The sequence below is a fragment of the Rattus norvegicus genome, chromosome 12 (assembly GCF_021556685.1).
Source record: "Rattus norvegicus strain SHRSP/BbbUtx chromosome 12, alternate assembly SHRSP_T2T, whole genome shotgun sequence".
In the NCBI taxonomy this organism is placed as follows: Eukaryota; Metazoa; Chordata; class Mammalia; order Rodentia; family Muridae; genus Rattus; species Rattus norvegicus.
The window spans coordinates 27504234-27525493 of record NC_141545.1 but is presented as its reverse complement, the minus strand read 5'-3'; the positions used below and the strand labels follow the sequence as shown (position 1 = coordinate 27525493).

General features: G+C 51.9%; 1 protein-coding gene across 4 annotated transcripts; it reads right to left on the bottom strand.

Annotated features, from left to right (window-relative positions):
• Positions 1–684: 684 nt before the first annotated feature.
• Positions 685–21019, bottom strand: Orai2 (ORAI calcium release-activated calcium modulator 2). Of its 4 annotated transcripts, NM_001170403.1 has the most exon segments (3): positions 685–4313; positions 11395–11632; positions 20844–21019. In NM_001170403.1, coding segments are annotated over 3 exon segments (942 nt in total). In that variant the 3' UTR covers positions 685–3785.
• Positions 21020–21260: the final 241 nt, after the last annotated feature.

Below are 21260 nucleotides of genomic sequence, written 5' to 3'. Positions count from 1 at the left end.
CTGCACATCAGGTACACACACACGCACACACACACACACACACAGACACACACACATACACATATGCACTCATGCACACACACCATGTGCACACATGCACACACACATACACACACACGCACATGCTCATACACACAAATACACACATGCACGCATGCACCACACACATGCACACACACACGCACGCATGCACTCATGCACCCCAAGAAGAAAATCTTTCCCAGGAGGGGCTTATATATCTGGGCAACTTTTCCAAGGAGTGTTTGGGGTGTCTTGTTTGTTGGTGGCCCCAGTGGGTGGCCCGGATGGTAGCTATAGAGACCTAAGGGACCAACACCTCATAGGCTCCTCTTCTAGAAGCTTGTGAAATGTACCTGATCTCATCCAGATGGGTTCTGGTGAACTCAGCCACCCACATTAAGCCTGTCTTTCTCCCTCCCCTTCAGAAAGGAGGCCAGGAAGAGGCACTGTTGCCAAAAGGAAGGCTCTCCCGGGGTCCAGTTGACAGGAACCTCATTTGGGTCCCAAAAGCCTGCTTTCCATCCTGGACGGGCCCTGTGGAGCAGTGACTAGCAGTAAAAGGCTTCAGATAGAGTCCCCATGCTAGGATTGGGGATCAGCAGTGTGGCAGGCACTGGGATGGACCCCTCTGAACCATGGTACACACTTCTCAAGAGCACAGAGGTTTTAAAAGCTGTATTAGTTTATTCAGCTCAACCCAGGGCAACTGCTAAAAAAAAAAAAATCCACACACAGGAAAGGAATTATTTACTGCGGAAATAAATAGTGGCACAATCTTGAGTCCTCTGCGCTCCTGTAGTTTATTTTCTGTAGACTTTCCCAAAAGACACCAAGACACCAATCATGGTCTGCCTTTGCAGTTTCTTAAGTTGAAACACTTGAATTTGGAGACTTTGTGGCCAAGGGTACAAGGAGGCCATGTTGGGAAGGGCCTTGGTGTGTCTGAGGACACTGGTCCCTTGAGCACCAGGAAGGGCTGAATCTTGGATAGATGAAATTAGGGCAAGCCTGTGCCGGCCCCAGGGGGCCCACAGTAGTTCTAGCCACGTGGCTGCAGTTAGAACAGGATTCAAAATCAGGTTATGCCTCCAGAAACCAAACTTCCAGCCTTGAGCCTACTGGCTTCTGCCACTGTTCACGGTAAGGGCTTATCCTTCAACTCCTGACAGTGCTGTGGGGTGGCCCTGTGACTCCTGCCTGTGAGTCACCACATGGGCAGATGTTCATGCACAGATGGTTGTCCCATGCTTGGCACTAGGAAGACTAACGGGATAATGGGAGTCACACACTGCACCAAGTGCCGGACCAAATGGCCTCAGAAAATAGGCAGAAGGAATGGACCCAAAGCCCAACAAGAATCCCCTTTTTATGTCGTATATGTACATGCACATCTGTGTGGGTGCCTGCAGAGGCCAGAAGAGGGTGTTGGATCCTCTAGGACTTGACTTACAGGCAGTCGTAAGCTGCCCTATGTAGGTGCTGGGAGATGAACTCTGGCCCTCTGCAAGAGCAGCAAGCATTCCTAACTACTGGGGCCATCTGCAGCACCCCTTTTTTTTGATACAAAATCTGTCCAGCCCAAGCTAGAACTCATTGTGAACTTGGACTCTAGATCCTCCTGCCTCCTGAATGCTTAGATGACAGACACACCCGGCCATGTTTGATTTATGAGTGCCGTTTCAGGACGTGCCCGAGTGGGAAGCGGCTCACTCCAAAAGGTCACCTTCCCTTCCCCCTGCCTGCACACCATCTTATGGTGATTCTGATAATCAATTCTTTTTCTCATTATATTTACTTGGGTGTGGGTCAGAGGATGGGGGCGGAGCTCAGGTCTCCAGGCTTGGTGGCAAGTGCCTTTACCCACTGAAGCCATCTCGTCCACCCAGGATTCTAGCATTCTTCTGCCAAACAAACAAACCAAACTAGGCTGGGCTTCCCAAAAGACCCCAGGAAAACAGAAATCTGATATACAAGGGGTCTCAGACAGATGTCTGCAGGGGCTGAGGGTTTTCCCTGGAGTCACAAGACACCATGTCCCAGTTCTCCACTGATGTCACAGCTTACAAGGAAGATCTCCACAAGGCTCCCCAGGGCCCTCTTCATGTTAAGTTTAGGCTTGGCAGTATGTCCCATTTCCAGAGACCTCGGGATGGTGGTGGGGCCCTCCAGGATCCCATGGGCACCAAATCCAGACTCCAGAGAAAAGCTGTTGTAAGAAATGGAAATGGCGCTCATGGGAGCCCAGCGGCCATTTATATACAGAGTAAGAGACCACAGCCCCCCCTAGGTAATGCTGCAGAAATGGGGGAGCGTTGGCTCCCACGCAAGCTGCTGCTGTACCGCAGGGTATGCATGACAACACCAGCTGGGCCAGATGCCCGTAGTGACAATGCCAAACTCATGCACAGCTGTGTAAGCATGGGGCAGGGCCCTGCATGGAGAGCCCAGCAATGGGGTGTTGAGGTCTCCCCTTCTCTGCCCATGGCCTGCCTACATTAGGCTGGGGCTGTTCCCTGCCACGCCCATAGGCCTAACCACAGGGCTAGCCACAGGCCTAACCACTTTGCAAAAACAGGAAGTCTCCACAGTTTATCCTCTCAACATCTGGGGGCTACAGACAGAAGGGAGCTGAGCTGGCTGGCCTCTGAGATGGTGCCCCTGCCTGTGTTGGCACAGTCTAGGTGGGGGGAAGGGTGGCTGGCTCAGGTCTGTAGCTAAGAGATGGACACCTCTGTGTGGGAGAGTCTGCTTCATGGTGTGTGTGTGTGTGTGTGTGTGTGTGTGTGTGTGTGTGTGTGTGTGTGTCCATCTCTGACCTCCGTCAAGCCTGTGGTGGGGGGTTCTAGAACATTTCTCCTCAATCATGCCAGGCCTCCCACACTGCACCATCTCTCTAGGACCAGGCAACCCAGATCCAATAACAGTATCCGTCACCCGTGTTGAGCTGCTGTGTGCCCCAGGATCCTGAACACCCTGTGACCCTCTCCAGAGTTGGGAGGAAGGAACCAACCTGAGCTACAGATCAGTTAACACATCCCTGTCTCTCTCTTTTTTTTTTTTTTTCTGGAGCTGGGGACCGAACCCAGGGCCTTGCGCTTGCTAGGCAAGCGCTCTACCACTGAGCTAAATCCCCAACCCCCACATCCCTGTCTCTTATCACAACCCATGCTGTCCTGTGCTAGCCCTGGGCCCACCTCTGCACTCTCAAGCAGCCTATTCTGTGTGTGTGTGTGTGTGTGTGAGTGTGTGCATATGTACGTTTGTGTCTGCTCTTGTGCATGCATGTGCATGTGTCTGACTGTTTCAGGTAGCCTCAAACTCACCATGTAGCAGAGAACATCTGGTCTACCCTCCTCCACCTCCCTAGCACTGCGATGTCCCACTGGAGCCCAGCCTCACAGCAGGCTTTGGGAATTCGCCGTCCTACCCTGCCAATCACAAGGTCCAGATGTCTGAGATCTCCAGTGCTCTCTGATCTGTTTGGACCAGGAAGTCCCCAGGGCCACGTGGTTGTGTTTTTTCTTCTGGCCTCCATGATGAAATGGATGCTGTTCTCACTCCTTTCGGACCCTGATTCATGCGAGGACAGGAGTATGGAGTTATTGGAGCAGCATCTGGGCAGTCTGTGTAGCAATCCCCACTGTGGCTCTTGTGATGCGTGGCGGATCTCATGCAGCCCCCTTGGCTACTCCTACCGGCTGCGTGGTGGCCTGAGGGTTGCTCTCCGGTGCAGGCTGGTATCAAACCACAAAGGCCTCCGTCCCTCACACCACCTGTAGGCTTCTCTCGTGCCCATCCAGCTGCACCTTGAGCTTGTGCAGTTCCTCGATCTCACGGTTGTGGCGCTCTGTCTTATGTCGCACCAGGGAGCGGTAGAAGTGGATAGTAAAGACCACGAAGATGAGACCCACAGGTACCATGATGATGGTGGACACCAGAGCAGCCTGCCAGCCCGTGTGGCTATGCGAGCCTGGCTGATCCTTGGCATCCACTGGGAGGAACTTGATCCAGCAGAGCAGGACCACCTCAGCCAGGAAAAGCAGGATGCCCAGAACGGTAGAGAAGCCCCAGGCAAGCTCGATGTACGGGTGCATGCGCTCGTGCGGCGACTCGCTGATGGAGTTGAGGTTGTGGATGTTGCTCACGGCTTCCACGTTGGGCAGGATGCATGTGCTGATGAGCAGGGCAAATAGGTGCACGGCTACCAGCACCGTGGTGCAGGCGCTGAAGGCGATGAGCAGGGGCTGAGGGTACTGGTACTTGGTCTCCAGCTGCACCTCCACCATGGCCACCTGTGGGCACAGCAGTAGTTGGGTCAGGCAGGCAGGGATGCATCCCACCATGGCCATCAGTTGGGTATAGCAGGGTGGGCTAGACATTCTAGGTAAGGGTTTCGCTGCTGAGCCACGCCCCCAGCCCTCCCCCATGGGATTCTACTGGTTTTTGTTGTTATGTTTGTTTTGGGTGTTTCTCTTTTTTTTTTTTTAAGAGAGGACTCTAAGGAAACAAAAATCATTAAAAGGCAGGAAGGCTGGAATGTGGTTTGGTGGTAGAGTCCCTGCCTAGAATCCCCCAGTGAGGGGCTGGGGGCGTGGCTCAGTGGTGGAGCCCCTGCCTAGAATCCCCCAGTGAGGGGCTGGGGGCGTGGCTCAGTGGTAGAGCCCCTGCCTAGAATCCCCCAGTGAGGGGCTGGGGCCGTGGCTCAGTGGTAGAGCCCCTGCCTAGAATCCCCCAGTGAGGGGCTGGGGGCGTGGCTCAGTGGTAGAGCCCCTGCCTAGAATCCCCAGTGAGGGGCTGGGGGTGTGGCTCAGTGGTAGAGCCCCTGCCTAGAATCCCCAGTGAGGGGCTGGGGGTGTGGCTCAGTGGTAGAGCCCCTGCCTAGAATCCCCAGTGAGGGGCTGGGGGTGTGGCTCAGTGGTAGAACCCCTGCCTAGAATCCCCCAGAGACATATGGTTTTTTTTTTTTTTTTTTTGATTCTTTTTTTCGGAGCTGGGGACTGAACCCAGGGCCTTGCGCTTCCTAGGCAAGCGCTCTCTACCACTGAGCTAAATCCCCAGCCCCAGAGACATATGTTTTGCCTAGCATGTCTATGGATTTCCAACACCTCAAAAATAAATAAGTAAATAAATAAGGAAAGGGAGGACACAGGGCCTGCAGCATGCAGTTTGTGTCTGTTTTCAGAGGAAGGCCACCCAGGAACCATGCTTCTCCATATTTATGTGGAGACCTATGAGTGGACTGTAGATCAGGAGGAGGAACATGACGAGCTGAAGGTTGGGCACCAGCGCTTGCTGCTGGACTGGGAAATTGCTCAGCACATCCACTGAGGGACACTGACAGAAGAGGCTGGTGTACGAAAGTGCCTGTCAAAAAAAAAAAAAAAAAAAGAAAGTGCCTGTCTCTCACCTGTCTTCATCCTTGCCTGATGTGGCCTCAACCTTGGCCACCAAAGTCTCCCAGCTGCCCCGAAGTCTGAGTGGGGGCCTGATTTAATGGCGGTAGAGAGAAAAACCCACTTGGTTCACAGCTCCACTTCATGACTTTTCTTTCCTCTTTTTTTTTTTTTTTTTCTTTTCTTTTCTTCGGAGCTGGGGACCGAACCCAGGGCCTTGCGCTCGCTAGGCAAGCGCTCTACCACTGAGCTAAATCCCCAACCCCTTCTTTCCTCTTTCAAAAAGTTTTTATTTTATTTATTTGTGCGTGTGTGTGTGTGTGCGTGCGTGCGAGCGAGTGTGCGCGCACGTGCACCTATGCATGTGGAGGAAAACCTGCAGGAGCAGCTTCTCTTCCTTCTACAGTGTGGGTTCCAGGACTGAAGCCAGGACATCGCACTTGGCAGTGAGCATCTTTGTCTGCTGGTCCTGACTCTGCTCTTGCCTCTACTGTGAATATTCAGGTTGCTTCCTGCCACTTCCCCTGGGCATTTTCATATACTAGAGGAAACTTCCAGAAGCGATGCAAAGGGTACCAGGATGTTTCTTAAAGGTCTCTTCCTATGGTTCCGGAAGCATCTGCCAGTACTAAAGGAACTGCATGAACACAGTGGGAAATGAATCATTACCAAAAGCATGGCTGCCACGGCCAGCCTAAGGTCACAACGGAATCCCGGTCACCTGCACGACCTTGGCCTCCCTCCATGCCTGTCTACGCACTGCAGGCTGCCATGATGTCCAGACCTTCCCCTCCCTGTCTCCAGAATGCACACTCCCTGTCTGATCATTCGCAGAACCTGCCTGGAAACCTCACAAGTGGTATAAGCTTTCGTTTGGGTGAGACACTATAAAGTCTTCCAAAGTTGGAAGAGCCAAATGGTCTCGAGGCCTGGATCCAAAAACGACAGCTGCAGATGGGAGTGAGCTCCGCGCATCTCACAGAGAAAGGGACCAAGCCGGGGGTGCAGCTCAGGCGTACAGAGCTTGCCTGACAGACATACATGGGCCCTGGGCTCCATCATCAGCACCACACACACACACACACACACACACACACACACACACACACACACACACACACACAGATACACACACGCACACACACACAAGCAGGCACACAAACACATAGACACAGACACACAGACAGATTCAAACACATACAGACACACACACAGGCAGACGCACAGACACACCCAAACATATACAGACACACAGACACACAGGCAGAGACACAGGCACACAGAGATACACTCAGACACATAGACACAGACACACAGACAGACACACAGACACACAGAGATACACTCAGACAGACACAGGCACATAGACTCATACAGACAGACACACAGTCAGACACACATACATAGACAAATACAGAGAGACAGAGAGACAGACAGACAGACAGACAGACAGACAGACACACACACACACACACACACACACACACACACGTGTGAGGGAGAAAAGAAGCTGAGTGTAGTAGTGCCCGCCTTTAATCCAAACACCAGGAAGCCAGATCAGGAGAATCTCTAAGCTGGAAGTCAGCCTGGTCTACAGTGTGTTCAAGGACAACCTGTCTACCTGGTGAGACTGTCTGAAAATTCAAAAACAAGGAAAGGAAGTAAGTCTCATACATGCTCCTTCAAATTGAGCTTGAAAGTCCATTCAAGTGGCGCACGCCTTTAATCCAGCACTCAAGATTCAGAGGCAGACAGGTCTGTGAGTTCAAGGTCAGCCTGGTCCTCACCGAATTCCAAGACAGTCAGGGCCTTGAACTCTCAACCCTTCTGCTGCAGCCCCTAGAGCTGGGCTGACAGGCATGTGACATCACATCTTGTGCCTGCTGAGTGGCATTCGACCGCAGAGCCCCATCCCCACTGCCAGCCCCCTGGATCTTTCTGACTGTGACAGTTCTCTGTCCCTTGAAGTCACTGGCCATCAGAGGAGTCTGTGGACATTTTGTCAATCTTTGAACTCCAGTCTCACAAACCGATTCACAGAGCATCAGGAGAGAGTGGGCCCGATTCCCAGCTTGGTGGTGGTGATAGCTGGTATTGGATGTCTGACCTGCCTCTTTCGCCAAGGGTCCCAGGTTCTGTCAGAGACCAAAGCCACCTTTGGACCCTATGCTCTACATGAACTGTATGTAACCTTCCCCCGCAGGCCCTGGGGGTGGGGGGCGGAGGTTAAATGAGCTCTGAAGCCAGGCATGGTGATGTAGACTTTTTAATTGCAACAATTAGGCAGGAGGCTCGTGATTCTGAGACTGTGCATTGCACACTGACCCTGCACCTGGCAATTGCTTTTTTTCCTGTCTTTCCTGAAGCATGGTCTGATTGGTAGGCCAGGCGAGCACTAAATTCATTGTGTAGCTGAGGTGAGTTTGAGTTTCTGATCCTCCTGCCTCCACCTTCCACGTGCTGGGGGTGCACGTGTGCACCTCTCTGCCTGGGTTATGCAGTACTGGGACTCTTGTAGGGTAGGCAAGCATTCTACTGACTGAGATACAAGCTTAGCATGATAAAGCCATTGGGGAAAATGATATATACTAGGGACATGGCTGGGGGTCCGGCAACAGCCAAGCATGCTTCTGGTAGTTTGAATAGGCTTGACCCAGGGAGTGCCACTATGAGCAAGTGTGGCCTTGTTGGAGTGGGTGTAGCCTTGTTGGGGCACTTGTGTCACAGTGGGCTTTAAGACCCTCCTCCTAGCCCGTGTCTGGGCTCCTGGTGCATATGCATGTGTGCATACCGGCACACACGTATGTGAATATTTACACACAGACACACAAGTATTTTTTAAAAGGTCCTAGAGCCGGAGAGATTCCTTAGGGGTTAAAATGATTGCACAGGAAGCCTGAGGACTAGCGTTTGGATTCCCAGAACCCATGTAAGTGCTAGGTGGGTGTGGTAGGCCACATACAATTCCCTGGAAGGGGAAACAGGATCTGCAGAGTCAGCTGGTTAGGAAGACTGACTGTGGGGTTGGGGATTTGGCTCAGTGGTAGAGCGCTTGCCTGGAAGCGCAAGGTCCTGGGTTCGATCCCCAGCCCCGAAAAAAAAAAAAAAAAAAAGGAAGACTGACTGTATCGATGGACTCTGGGTTTGATTGAGAGACCCTGTCTCTGGGGGCTGTAGAGATAATATGCTCGGTGGTTAAAAGCAGCGTCTACTCTTCCAAAGGACCCAGGTTCGATTCCCAGCACTCACATGGTGGCTCACAACTGCCTACAACTCTAACTCCGAGGATCTGAAGCTCTATTCCACCCTTCCCGAGAACCAGGTGCTCGCGTGGCACAGAGATACACACGCAGGCAGAACACCCAAAGAGAGAAAAGCGAAAAAAAAAAGAGACTCTGCCTCAATAAATAGGATGGGAGAACAGTGGCATGATTCTCAACTTCAGTCTTGGGCCTCTGTATGCACGTGTTCATACATAATGTGCAATCTGAGCACGTGCACACACGTGTATACATGCTACACACGCATGCACGCACACATACACACACACACACACCACAAATGGACAAAGGGGAAAATCAAGATGAAAAAGGTCCCATAGAACAAAAAAAGAAAGGAAATAGAAAATACAAAGACCCCTAGTTCAATCTCTAGTAACAAATAAAGGAAACGAAACAAAAAAAACTCAAGTGCTGCTCAGAGGTAGGTAGCCTGGTCCTCCCTGTGGAGGGTCTAACTCTCACAGAATTGGCTTGCTTCTGCCACATCAGCTGTTTGTTTGATAATGGAGGCTGTGGCCTGGAGATAAAAACCAAGCCAAAACAAAAAAACAATTATTTGACTTGAAGTAAATCACTCCCTACCCAGTGGCACCCCACTGAGCAGTGGGACCCTCACGGCTTGTCCCCTGGACCGATTTCCTATGGGGTGTGGGGCAGGAACTCTGAAGTCCATGGGCAGAGAGGACTGACTCTTGTCCCAGGGTGACTAAGAGACTGGCAGCAGCCAGGAGTCAGGCTAGAAGCGCAGGCGACAGCCACACTTGGCCAGCATCTCCAGCCACAGCTGGTCTGGCCACTTGCCACAGATCCCCGAGTTCCCGCTCGAGTTCCTCGGATTCCCAAACTCGTGGGTGAGGCCAGAGATGGGACAGAAGAAAAACAACACAAAATGCTGCCTCTTCCAGTAAACCCTGCTCCCTGAAGCTGTTTTATTTTTGAGACAGGACATATATACCAGGTTAGCTTTGAATTTAGAGAAATTTGTCTGTCTCTCCCTCTTGAACGTTGGTTATTTTATTTATGTTGGTGTTTTTGGTGTGTGTGTGTGTTCATGTATGAGTGTGCACAAATTTGTCCCTGTCCACGTTCATGTGCAGGCCAGAGATGGACCTCAGGATTTGCTCTTGGGTGCTATCCACCCCCACCCCTCATTTGTGTGTGTGGTGAACATGGGTGTGTGTGCTTGTATGTGTGTTTGTACATGTCTATGTATGTGGGTGCACATGCATGAGGAGGCATGAGGCTGATATCTGGAATCATCCTCCATCGCTCTTCCAAATTTTTCATTGAGGCGGGGTCTCTCAAGCAAACTTGGAGCTCACCAATATGTCTGGCATTCCTGGGAGCCAGTTTGCTCTGAGGATCTTTTCTGTGTCTGCCCTTTAAGGCTGAGTTCCTAACAGCCACCCCCGCTTATCTGCACTTGCGTGGGTCTCTGGGATCTGAACCCTGGTCCTCAGGCTTACAAACACTGTAACTGCTGAGGAATCCCTCCAGCTCTTTACTATTTAAAAATTAACTGTGTGTGTGTGTGAGTGTGTGTGTGTGTTTGCGTGTGTGTGAGTGTGTGTGAATGTATGTATGTGTGTGAGTGTTTGCATGTGTGTGAGTGTATGTATGTGTGAGTGTGTGTGAGTGTGTGTATGTGTGTGCATGTGTGTGAGTGTGTGTGAGTGTGTGCATGTGTGTATGTGTGAGTATGTTGTGTGAGTGTGTGTGTGTGGGTGAGAGTGTGTTTGGATGAGAGTGTGTGAGTGTGTGTGCATGTATGTATGTGTGAGTGTGTTGTATGAGCGTGTGTGTAGGGGTGAGAGTGTGTGAGTGTGTGTGCATGTGAGTATGTGTGTGTATGTGTGAGTGTGTTGTGTGAGTGTGTGTGTGTGGGTGAGAGTGTGTGTTGTGTGAGTGTGTGTGTGTGTGTGTGGGTGAGTGTGTGTGTGGGTGAGCGTGTGTGTTGTGTGAGTGTGTGTGTGTGAATGTATGTATGTGTGTGAGTGTTTGCATGTGTGTGAGTGTATGTATGTGTGAGTGTGTGTATGTGTGTGCATGTGTGTGAGTGTGTGCATGTGTGTATGTGTGAGTATGTTGTGTGAGTGTGTGTGTAGGTGAGAGTGTGTTTGGATGAGAGTGAGTGTGTGTGCATGTATGTGTGTATGTGTGTGTGTGTTGTGTGAGTGTGTGGGTGTGGGTGGGTGAGTGTGTGTGTTGTATGTGTGTGTATGTGTGTGTGTGAGTGTGTGTGGGTGAGTGTGTATGTTGTATGAGTGTGTATGTGTGTGTGTGTGGGTGAGAGTGTGTGTGTGTTGTGTGAGTGTGTGTGTGGGTGAGAGTGTGTGTGTTGTGTGAGTGTGTGTGAGTATGTGTGTGTGAGTGTGTGTGTGAGTGTGTGTATGTGTGTGTGTGTGCACCTGGGTGTGTCACGTCAGTACGAGTGCAGGTGCACACATCTTGCAGAGGTCTCATTTTCACGAGCTTCCATCCTCAGACCTCTCCTTCCACTGTGGGTCTGGCGAGTGAACTCAGGTCCTGACGTTTGTGTGGCAAGCACCTTATTGGCTGAGCTGAATCCGGCTTCTTTTGAGCCCTGGGTTTATAGTCGTGACCTGGAGAGGAAGTGTCCTGGAGCCCTGCAAGACCTCAGGAAACACATTTGCTGGGGCTACTCTTGCCCTGTCCCCCTCCCCAGTCCCCGCACTCACCATGGCAAAGCCGGACAGGAGGGCAGAGGTCCGGCTGGAGGCCTTCAGCTTGGCCCTGCTCAGGTACAGCTTCCTCCAGGACAGGGCCTGCACCGAGTGGTGGTTGGATGTGACCAGTTCCAGGTAGCTGCGTCGGACCCAGTCTCGGTAATCCATGCCCTTGTGGCCGGGTTCAGGGCAGGCGGGGGCAGAGGGGTCCATGGGCACATTGAGCTCGGCACTCATGGTGGGGACCAGGCTGGAGGAAGAAGGAACGTGATATTCTGGAGCACCTTAGACGGTCCTTGTGCAAAAACCAGAGTCTGCGGCCTTTTGTAGTTCTGTGTCTTAAGATACATTGCGTTTCTTTATGTGTGTGTGTGATGGTACGTGTGCATGCCTGTGTGAGTATATATGCACATGTGCACATGAGCCTGCACACATATAGGGGTCAGAAGAGGGCATAGGGTATCCTTGTCTACACTGCCTACTCCTTCCAGGGTCTTTTTTTCAAGCAAGGGCTCGCTCCGCTCCACCAAGCTGGGATCCAGTCAGTGCCCCGCCTCCAGTGTTCTTCTGGGTCTGCCCTGCTCAAAGCTGCAGTTACAGACACGGGTAGGAAGCCCGACTTGTTAGGTGGCTGCTGGGACCTGAACTCAATTCCCTGTGACTGCTCGGCAAACATCTGTAACACCGAGGACACCTCAGCAGCCCCATGCTTTGGTTCCGGTTTTGTCTACCTTTTTAAAAGCCTGGTGGTGGTGGTGCACACCTTTAATCCTTGCACTCAGGAGTCAGAAGCAGGCGGATTTCTGAATTCGAGGACAGCCTGGTCTACAGCGTGAGCTCCAAGACAGCCAAGGCTACCTACAGAGACCCTGTCTTGAAAACGAAAACAACGAAACAAAAAGATGTATTTGCTCTATTCTACATGCATGAGTGCTTTCTCTGCAAGTACGTAGGTGTGCATGTGTCACTGGTGCAAGACGACGCCCTGGGACTGGAATTACAAGTGGCTGTGAGACACCGTGTGGGCGCTGGGAATGAAGGGTCTTCAGCAAGTCGGGAAGAGCTCTGAGCCCTGAACCCTCCAGATGCTTTTCTTGTCTATTTTAATTTGTGAGTGTGTTGAGAGTAAGCATGCACACACACACACACACCACACACAGACACACACAGACACACACAGACACACAGACAGACACACACACACACACACACACACACACACACACACACACACACCCTGACACAGTAGCAGTGGGTATGAGAGGACAATCTGCAGGGGTCGGCTCTCTCCTTCCTCCATGTGGCTCCCTGAGATCAAACTCAGCTTCTCACAATTGGCAGCAAGCCCCTTTACTTGCCAAGCCATCTTGCCAGCCCTAGAAAGAACCAAAATCTAAATTCCCCTGTTACTGTTTGGAGACACAGTTTCGTGGAGCCCAGGTAGGCCAGGAACCTATCGGTCTGAGGCAATGATGACAGGATCCCTCGGCTGCCACCACCTCAGTGGCTGAGAACAAAGGCCTGGGCACCATCACCCTGGTTTGGGCTTGGTAGGGTCAAGCATGAAACCCGAGGCCTGTAGTACGCTAGGTGGACACCTTCTAACCAAGCTACATCGCTAGCATCTGTGTTGTTCTGTTTGTTAAATAGAAATCTTAGAAGCATGCGCATGTGTGTGCTTGTGTGCTGCATTTTATGTGTACGAGTGAACGTGTTTGGTACCTGTGCAGACAAAAGCCAGAGGCTGACACTGTGTGTCTTCTTCCGTCAGACTCCAATTGATAATTGAGAAAGTCCATTGAATCTGGACTCTGCCAACTTGGCTAACCTGGCCATCTGTGCAGTCCCAGGTGTCCTCCTGCCTCTGCCTCCTGAGCACGGGCATTACAGGTGCAGAATGCCTGATGCCGGGACCTGGACTCAGGCCTTCACGCGTACACAGCAGGCGCTTTATGACTGACTCATCTCCCCAGCCTTGTGTTCTGTTTTGAGATAATAGCTTGCTCTAGGCTAGGCTGGCCTCAAACTCATGACCCTACCTCAGCGTCTTGGCGTCTTGAGTGCTGGAATTACAGGCCTGCGCCATTATGCTTGGCTTCCAAGTCCAATGGCAGAGGCAAGGGCTCAAAAGTAGCTTGGGTATGGAGCTCTGGTCACTAAGGCAGCCTTGCAAGACAGAACACAGAGCTCTCGGCAGAGGAGGGTCAGGTATGCAATACCAGGCACCACCATGGCCACGCAGTTGCTCTGTAAATTTGACTCATGATGGGACCTATTTTGTGTGACTGGATTTCAAAGTTTAACAGAAAGTACCCACTGACTGCCCTGACTGACAGTCTTCACGGATCAGGGAACTGACCCACTCAGAAAGAGCCAGGGTGCTGGCGGTGGAACGGGGCTCTGCAGTACAGTGCTTGCCAAGAATCCATTGCTTCTTGGCAGATTCTAGACAAGTGATCTTCCTTTAAGCTATGCCTCAGCCTGTCAGTGGGGAACTCCAGGAAGATGCTCTACCACTGAGCCAGGCCCCCAGTTCCTCACTGGGAAATTCTAGGCAGGGGCTCTACCACTGAGCCACGCCCCCAGTCCCTCACTGGGGGATTCTAGGCGGGGCTGACCACTGAGCCACGCCCCCAGATCCTCACTGGGGGATTCTAGGCAGGGGCTCTACCACTGAGCCACGCCCCCAGCCCCTCACTGGGGGATTCTAGGCAGGGGCTCTACCACTGAGCCACGCCCCCAGTCCCTCACTGGGGGATTCTAGGCAGGGGCTCTACCACTGAGCCACGCCCCCAGCCCCTCACTGGGGGATTCTAGACAGGGGCTCTACCACTGAGCCACGCCCCCAGCCCCTCACTGGGGGATTCTAGGCGGGGCTGACCACTGAGCCACGCCCCCAGCCCCTCACTGGGGGATTCTAGGAAAGCATGAGGTACACTATCTGCTCAACTGATCTCAATCTCCTCCCCTCCCCTCTCTCATTTGCTAGCATGTGTGTCTGCTTGCCATGTACATATGTGGTGCCCAAGGGAGGCCAGAAGGGGACAGATGGCTGTGAACTGCCATGTGGGTACTGAAGATGGAATGGGATGCTCTGGCAGAGCAGTCAGTGCTCTCTACTGAACCAACCGTCCTGCCCTTCTGTTCCCTTTTTCCTTTGTTTAGCTTTTATTTTGAGGCAGAGTTTTGGTAAGTTACTCAGGTTGAGCCTCCTGCCTCAGCTTCTGGTTTAGGTGGGATTGAAGGTTTGCTTACTGGACTCTTGAACACAAGGTCCCTGAAGACCCAGAGCTGCTTTCCACGTGAGTGAGGGATATTTCTCAGCAGCTACTAGCTTCTCCAATCTAATCAGAGTCGTGATGAGTCACCACCTACAGTCGCTTTATAAGCTGAACTACACCCAGGCTGCAATGGAAACCCTTTAGCAAAGTGAAAATCAAGAGTGAGCTGAGACAGGTGGATATAAAATTGGAGGTCATGCTGTGCTGTGAGGTATGGTGTTGTGTATGTGTGTGTACATGTGCGTATGTATATGTGTGTGTGTGAGAGTGTATGAGTGTGAGTGTCTGTGTGTGTGTGAGTGTCTTGCGTGTATGTGAGTGTGAGTGTCTGTGTATGTGTGTGTGAGTGTGTGTGTGTGAGAGTGTCTATATGTATATGTGGGTGTGTGTGTGTCTATGCTCTCCACCTTACTTTTTAGACAGGCTCTCAAGTTCCCAGGACACTCCCATCTCTGCCCCGCAGTGCTGGGATTACAGGCAGGTCCTCGTGTCCAGCTTTTTAAGTAGGCACTGGGGACCACAGAGATGGCTCAGTGGTTAAGAGAACATACATACTGCATTCCTGAGGGCCTGAGCTGATTCTCGGCATCCACCTCAGGCAGTTTACAAACGATGTATAAGCCCAGCTCCAGGGGAATCGGACATCTGTGGTACTTGCATTCATGTGCATATACCCACACACAACAAAAAATAAATCTTAAAAAGAAAAAAAGATGTCTAAACCCAAATCTTCACTAATTCTAAGCAAAGACTGGTATGGTTTCTTTCAGGGTAGCCTGTGGTGGCGCACTGCGGGTGGGAGCCAGCTGAGTAATCGCTCCAGGACAAGCCTGAAGGGCAAAGGTACCTTGTGGCTGGCTTGGCATCAGACAATAGCTCCAGTGTTCAGGGCCACCAGGCCCCACGAAAAGCTTCCCTGAGGCTGTTAGAAAACTGTAGCCAGGCAGGTGGTGATAAAGGCCTGTCGCCTCTCGCCCCATGGAGGCTGAGTCAGGACGAGTGAGAGCTTCAGGCCAGTGTAGGCTGCAGAGTGAAACTTGCGTGCGTGAGATGAGTGTGAGCATGTGCATGTGTGTTTGTGTGTGTGCGTGAGTGTGTGCATGAGCGTGTGTGTGTGCATGAGCGTGTGTGTGTGCATGAGCATGTGTGTGTGAGTGCATGACCACGTGTGTGTAAGTGCATGTGTGTGTGTATGCATGAGCATGTGTGTGTATGTGCGTGTGTGTTTGTGTGTGTGCGTGCATGAGAGTGTGTGTGTGAGTGTGTGCATGAGAGTGTGTGTGTGTGCATGAGCATGTGTGTGTATGGCATGTGTGTGTGCATGAGCATGTGTGTGTATGTGCATGTGTGTGTATGCATGAGCATGTGTGTGTAAGTGCATGTGTGTGTGTAGCATGAGCATGTGTGTGTATGTGCGTGTGTGTGTGTATGTGTATGTGTGCGCATGTGTGTGTATGAGGGAAGAGAAGGAGGGAGAGAGGAAGAGAACACGCACTAGTGAAATATCTTGGAGGTAAGGAGATTGCCATCAATCCAGGGACCAGTATTCCACCCCTGGGGCCCAAAAGGTGGACAGAGAGAACTGACTCCTGAAAATTGTCCTCTGATCCTAACAGGCGTGCTGTGGCATACAGCAAAACAAGCAACGCAATTTAAAAGAGACAGAAACCGGAGGGAAAGAAACGAGGGAGAGACAGACTAAGAAACAAAACGTTAGGATAGAGTCCATGGTCCCATAAGAGGCTAGGGTGTTTATGAGGGTCAGCGGTGAAGGAAGTGCCCCTCGACACACCATGTCATACACCTAAGAGGACCATAAAGGAAGACAGCAACCGGAAGGGTCCTTTGTCCTGCCTTCCTCCTTGTTCTCAGGCAAGCTGTAGAAACCTCAGCTGTCATCGCCAACAACAAGGGTCCCCAAGGAACTGTTCTGTGTTCAGTCAAGTCCCTCGAGGGGACAGCCACTGAAAACAACTACCTTCGCTTCTTTTTTGTTTGTTTGTTTTTCTGTGTAGCCCCAGCTGTCCCGGAACTCATTCTGTAGATCAGGCTGGCCATGAATCAGGGAAGCATCTGCCTCCTGAATCCTGGGATTAGAGGTGTGAGCCACCGCTGCCCGACATGGTTGTTTCTGTGCATATGTGTAAGAGACAGGGTCTCACTAACTCTGGCTGGCCTTAACCTCGCTAAGTAGCATCCATATGTTCCAGTTCCACAATGATCTGCCCATCACTGGCCTGAGCCACCATACAAGGCTTCTAGGTCTGTTTATAAGAATGCCAACTTGAGGACTGGGGTCACATGTCACCACCTGCAGCCAAAGGTGTCTCCTCCCTTGGAGAAGACTCAGACAAATACTTCTCATCACCCCATAAGTTAGCTCCAAATGATTGAACATGTCACAATTTGGAAATGAACTTTTTCTTTTCTTTCCTACCCGTACAACACAGAAATAAGACTGCAGTCTCGGGGGCGGCAGGAGGGGGGATAGGAGAGAGGATAGAAAGGGAGAAAAAAAAACTGTGAAAAACAACTTTACTTCCCTCAGCGGATGCTCTCATGCTTAGGCATCAAAGGTAAAGGAGAGGCTGGGGGCGTGGCTCAGTGGTAGAGCCCCTGCCTAGAATCCCCCAGTGAGGGGCTGGGGGCGTGGCTCAGTGGTAGAGCAGCTGCCTAGAATCCCAAGTGAGGGACTGGGGGCGTGGCTCAGTGGTAGAGCACTGCCTAGAATCCCCCAGTGAGGGGCTGGGGGCGTGGCTCAGTGTAGAGCCCCTGCCTAGAATCCCCCAGTGAGGGGCTGGGGGCGTGGCTCAGTGGTAGAGCCCCTGCCTAGAATCCCCCAGGGAGGGGCTGGGGGCGTGGCTCAGTGGCAGAGCACCTGCCTAGAATCCCCCAGTGAGGGCCTGGGGGCGTGGCTCAGTGGTAGAGCCCCTGCCTAGAATCCCCCAGTGAGGGGCTGGGGGCGTGGCTCAGAGGTAAAAGGTTGGATTCCCAGCTTGGTGTAAAACTCGATGGAGTTAGGAGGATTAGGAGTTCAAAGCCATCTTCTGCTATATACTCTAGCTCAGTCTAGGCTGTAGGAAATTCTGTCTCAAAAGCAAACAAGCAAGCAAAACCTCCAAACTCAAACAAAAAATTATGGTGAGCCACAAGCCTGGAGTCAGTGTGTTTTATTGACAAAGGCCAAGGCCTCAGACCCGTGGGAACTGGCAATGCCTTCCGCCAGGTGAGGCTCTGAGGCATGGCAAGGGCTTTCTCTGATCCAAGGAGAGTTTATATAGGATTGAGCAGTGTGCACAAACTGACAACTGCAGTTTCCTCCTCCAGGGTGAAGCAACCAGGGAGGTGGTGGCCAGGTAAACTCAATCCCTTTAACACCCTTGCTAGGGTGCAGTGTCAGAGGACAGAGATTGAGGCTGCCAGCTACTTCTCAGGTTCTGCAGCTTTGGGGACATCACTAGGGTAAGGGACAAAGATGTGGCCACACCCTTACAGAGACATCCTCCTGAGCAGCTCTCCATGTACTGTACATAATAAACTCACTGAGGTCCTGGGTTATTGTATCGTTCGTACTACTCCATCACAGTGAGCATGGACCACCTAATCCCAGCCTTCCTGTACCCATGTCTGTGTGTCCGTCCCTCCTTCACTCCCTTGCTGCTCCAGTCAGATTTCCAGGACCAAGCCATGTAGGATGAGGTGAAAATCCAAACCAAACCAAAATCCCACAAGAGAGAGAATCTCGACCTTCAAAGAAATGCCCGATAGGGGAGCCATAGAAGCAAGAAACATGCTTCTCTGGTTAGCTCCCTGCCTGTGGTCAGGTGGTAACAGAAGGGCTCACTACCTGTCACAAGCAAGCCTAACACTGGGGCATCTGGAAATGGGTAGAAAAGGCAACGTGTCCTAGACAGACCCTTTGCTCAGTAGAAGTGGTGTAGAGAGTAAAATAATATACTACCCTTACAAAGGACCAGAGTCAGGTTTCCGGAATCCCAGTTAAACAACTTACAACTTAAAAAGCTCCAGGAGGTCTACTGCCCTCTTGTGGCCTCGAAAGGCACCTGTACTCATGTGCACACGCCCCCACATAGACACAGAACCAAAACAGAGCCTCTCTCCGAGACAAGCTGTTGCCCACAGAGAGGGTTCTGAGAAATAGGAAGTTGAAGCCATGTTTAGGAAGGCTCTCATCCTCCAGAGAATCGAGCAGGGAGCTTGGTTGCTTGAAGACAAGGAGATAGAAGACTCTTGGGGACTGGGACAACAGGGCTAGTTGCAGACAGACAGTAGGACTATGCTGGACTTTCTTCAGCAGTGCCAGAGCACAGGGACACGATGGTAGACTGCAACGGGAAGTCAGGTATTGCCAAGTCTCTTGGGGATAGACTATCTTTCACCCAGGGAGATGGCTTGGGGGAGAGGGGCGGTGCTCAGTGGTTAGAGCACTGGCTGCTCTTCCAGAGGACCCAGGTTCCATTGCCAGCATCCACATGGCAAACAACTGTCTGTGACTCCAGTTCCAGGGGATCAAAGGAAGGAAAGGATTCATAATGTGAAGAAGGTGGTTTCCCTGGGGGACCTCAAATGAGGAAGGCCCCTGGGTTCCGGTCTGAGAGTGCAGCTGAGGTAGGGTAGCCCGGGAGTGGGAGTGACTAGGGGTGGGCATGGAGGGCTATCTGCCTCCAGCTGAATCCTGATAGGCCAGCAAGTCTTATACGGACAGGCACTCTCTCTTCCCCTGTACTAGCCCAGGAGGCTCAAATTCATGCTCTTTTCTCCTCCTCTTCCTCTTCTTCCTCCTCCTCTTCTTCCTCCTCTTCTTCCTCCTCCTCCTCTTCTTCATTTTAACTTTTGTTTTTTTGTTTTTTGTTTTTTGTTTTTTTTTTTTTGGTTCTTTTTTTTTTTTCGGAGCTGGGGACCGAACCCAGGGCCTTGTGCTTCCTAGGTAAGCGCTCTACCACTGAGCTAAATCCCCAGCCCCTAACTTTTGTTTTTTTTTTGCACCCTCTGGATGTCCTAGAACTTGTTCTATGACCAGGCTGACCCCAAACTCAGCGATCCATCCACCTCTACCTCTGAGCTGTCATTACCACCCAGCTCCTTCCCTCTTTCCTTCTCTTTTGGATAAGGCCTTATGTAGACCGGGTCAGCCTCCAACCAAAACTGTAACCAAACATAGCCTTGAACTCTGGACGCACCGAGGGCTGTGATCACATACCTGATTTACATGGGGCTCGGGATTGAACCAGGGTTTCCTGCACGCTAGGTAAATTTTCTACTAACCGAGCTACATCTGCAGCTCCCTACTGACTCCCTTTCTATTTTTGGTTTTGTTTTGAGGCAGGGTCTTGCTGTGGAGCCCAGGCTGGCTTGGAACTTGGGATTGTCTCACATCATCTCCTGAGCACTGGGATCGTAGGATTTCCACCGCAAATCCATTCCTTACACTCTGAGGAACTATCTTGGTCCAACCCTTGCCCCATGGGGAGGAGCAGTGTCTGGCCTACAAACTCCAAGGCTGGAGGGGGAGCGGCGAGCAGCGAGACAAGATGGAGCCCACATGTGTCAGACATCACCAGCTCTAAGAGTACTAGGCAGACTGAACCTTTATTATTGTTGTTGTTATTATTATTATTATTAATTATTATTATTATTCTTTTAAAAATAAGCAGTAGAACGATTAGGTCTGATAGAAAAAAGCCGGCGAGACTGTTAGACAGCCTTTCTCTTGCCAGGTTTGTTTTAAACTGTCCCAGGCAGCAGGCTATGGAGTCTGCCTGTTTTAACTTCCTCCAAACATCTGGGGCACAGGAACTGTGTCTTGTCACCCAGGCGCCTGAGAGGTGGCAGCGGCCTGCCAAAACCAGCCACCTGCATCCTTGTCCTATACTCTAGGGACCTGAGAATCAGCTGGCAGCCCGATGATTGAAGTCTTCTGACACTGCACCGTACCAAGGATGTCAAGGGATTTAGGTCACCCGGCTACCCCTCTGCCTCTTATCATCCTGTCCCTTTCTCTCCATGCCATGCCTACCCAGGAAGAAGCTCCATCTCCTCCTGTCCGGTGTCCCTGATCCAATTTCCTCACGCCCCTTAGCTAGAAGGGGACCCTCTCCTGTTCTCCTTCAGACCCTCCCGAGACGCAGATGGACGCTCTCGCCGCCGCTGAGCACTCACCCTGGCTGGCTAGCCCTCAGCGCGCTTGGCTCCAGTTCTCCGCTCCGGCTCGTGGCTAGCGTCTGTGTCGGGGCCGGGTGGCCCGGCAGCCGGGCCAGGGCGGAGGACCGGCCCCCTCCCTCTTTCCGCCCGCAGCCGCTGCCTAGGCAACACTGCGCCGCCGTCACGTGACCCATCCGTGGGGCCCGCCGCAGACCATGTGACCTGAAGAGCTGGGTGGGGATCGACCCCTCCTACAAGATCTAGGGGGTCTTCACTTCAGCAAAGTGCTATCAGCCCCTGTGGGGCTCAGGTGGGTGGGTCCGAGCGTGGGAGAGCCCTGCTTCTAGCCAGTGACACTAGGGGATGCCCAGCATCTGTTCTTGGCCGCGTGGAGAGGTGGGGACAGGGTGTGAGCGTTGCAGGGTGGGTAGAGGC

Bases quoted from the DNA above. Each gene is read 5' to 3' on its own strand.
- Orai2 (XM_087578625.1), bottom strand. From the start codon at position 4,307: ATGGTGGAGGTGCAGCTGGAGACCAAGTACCAGTACCCTCAGCCCCTG.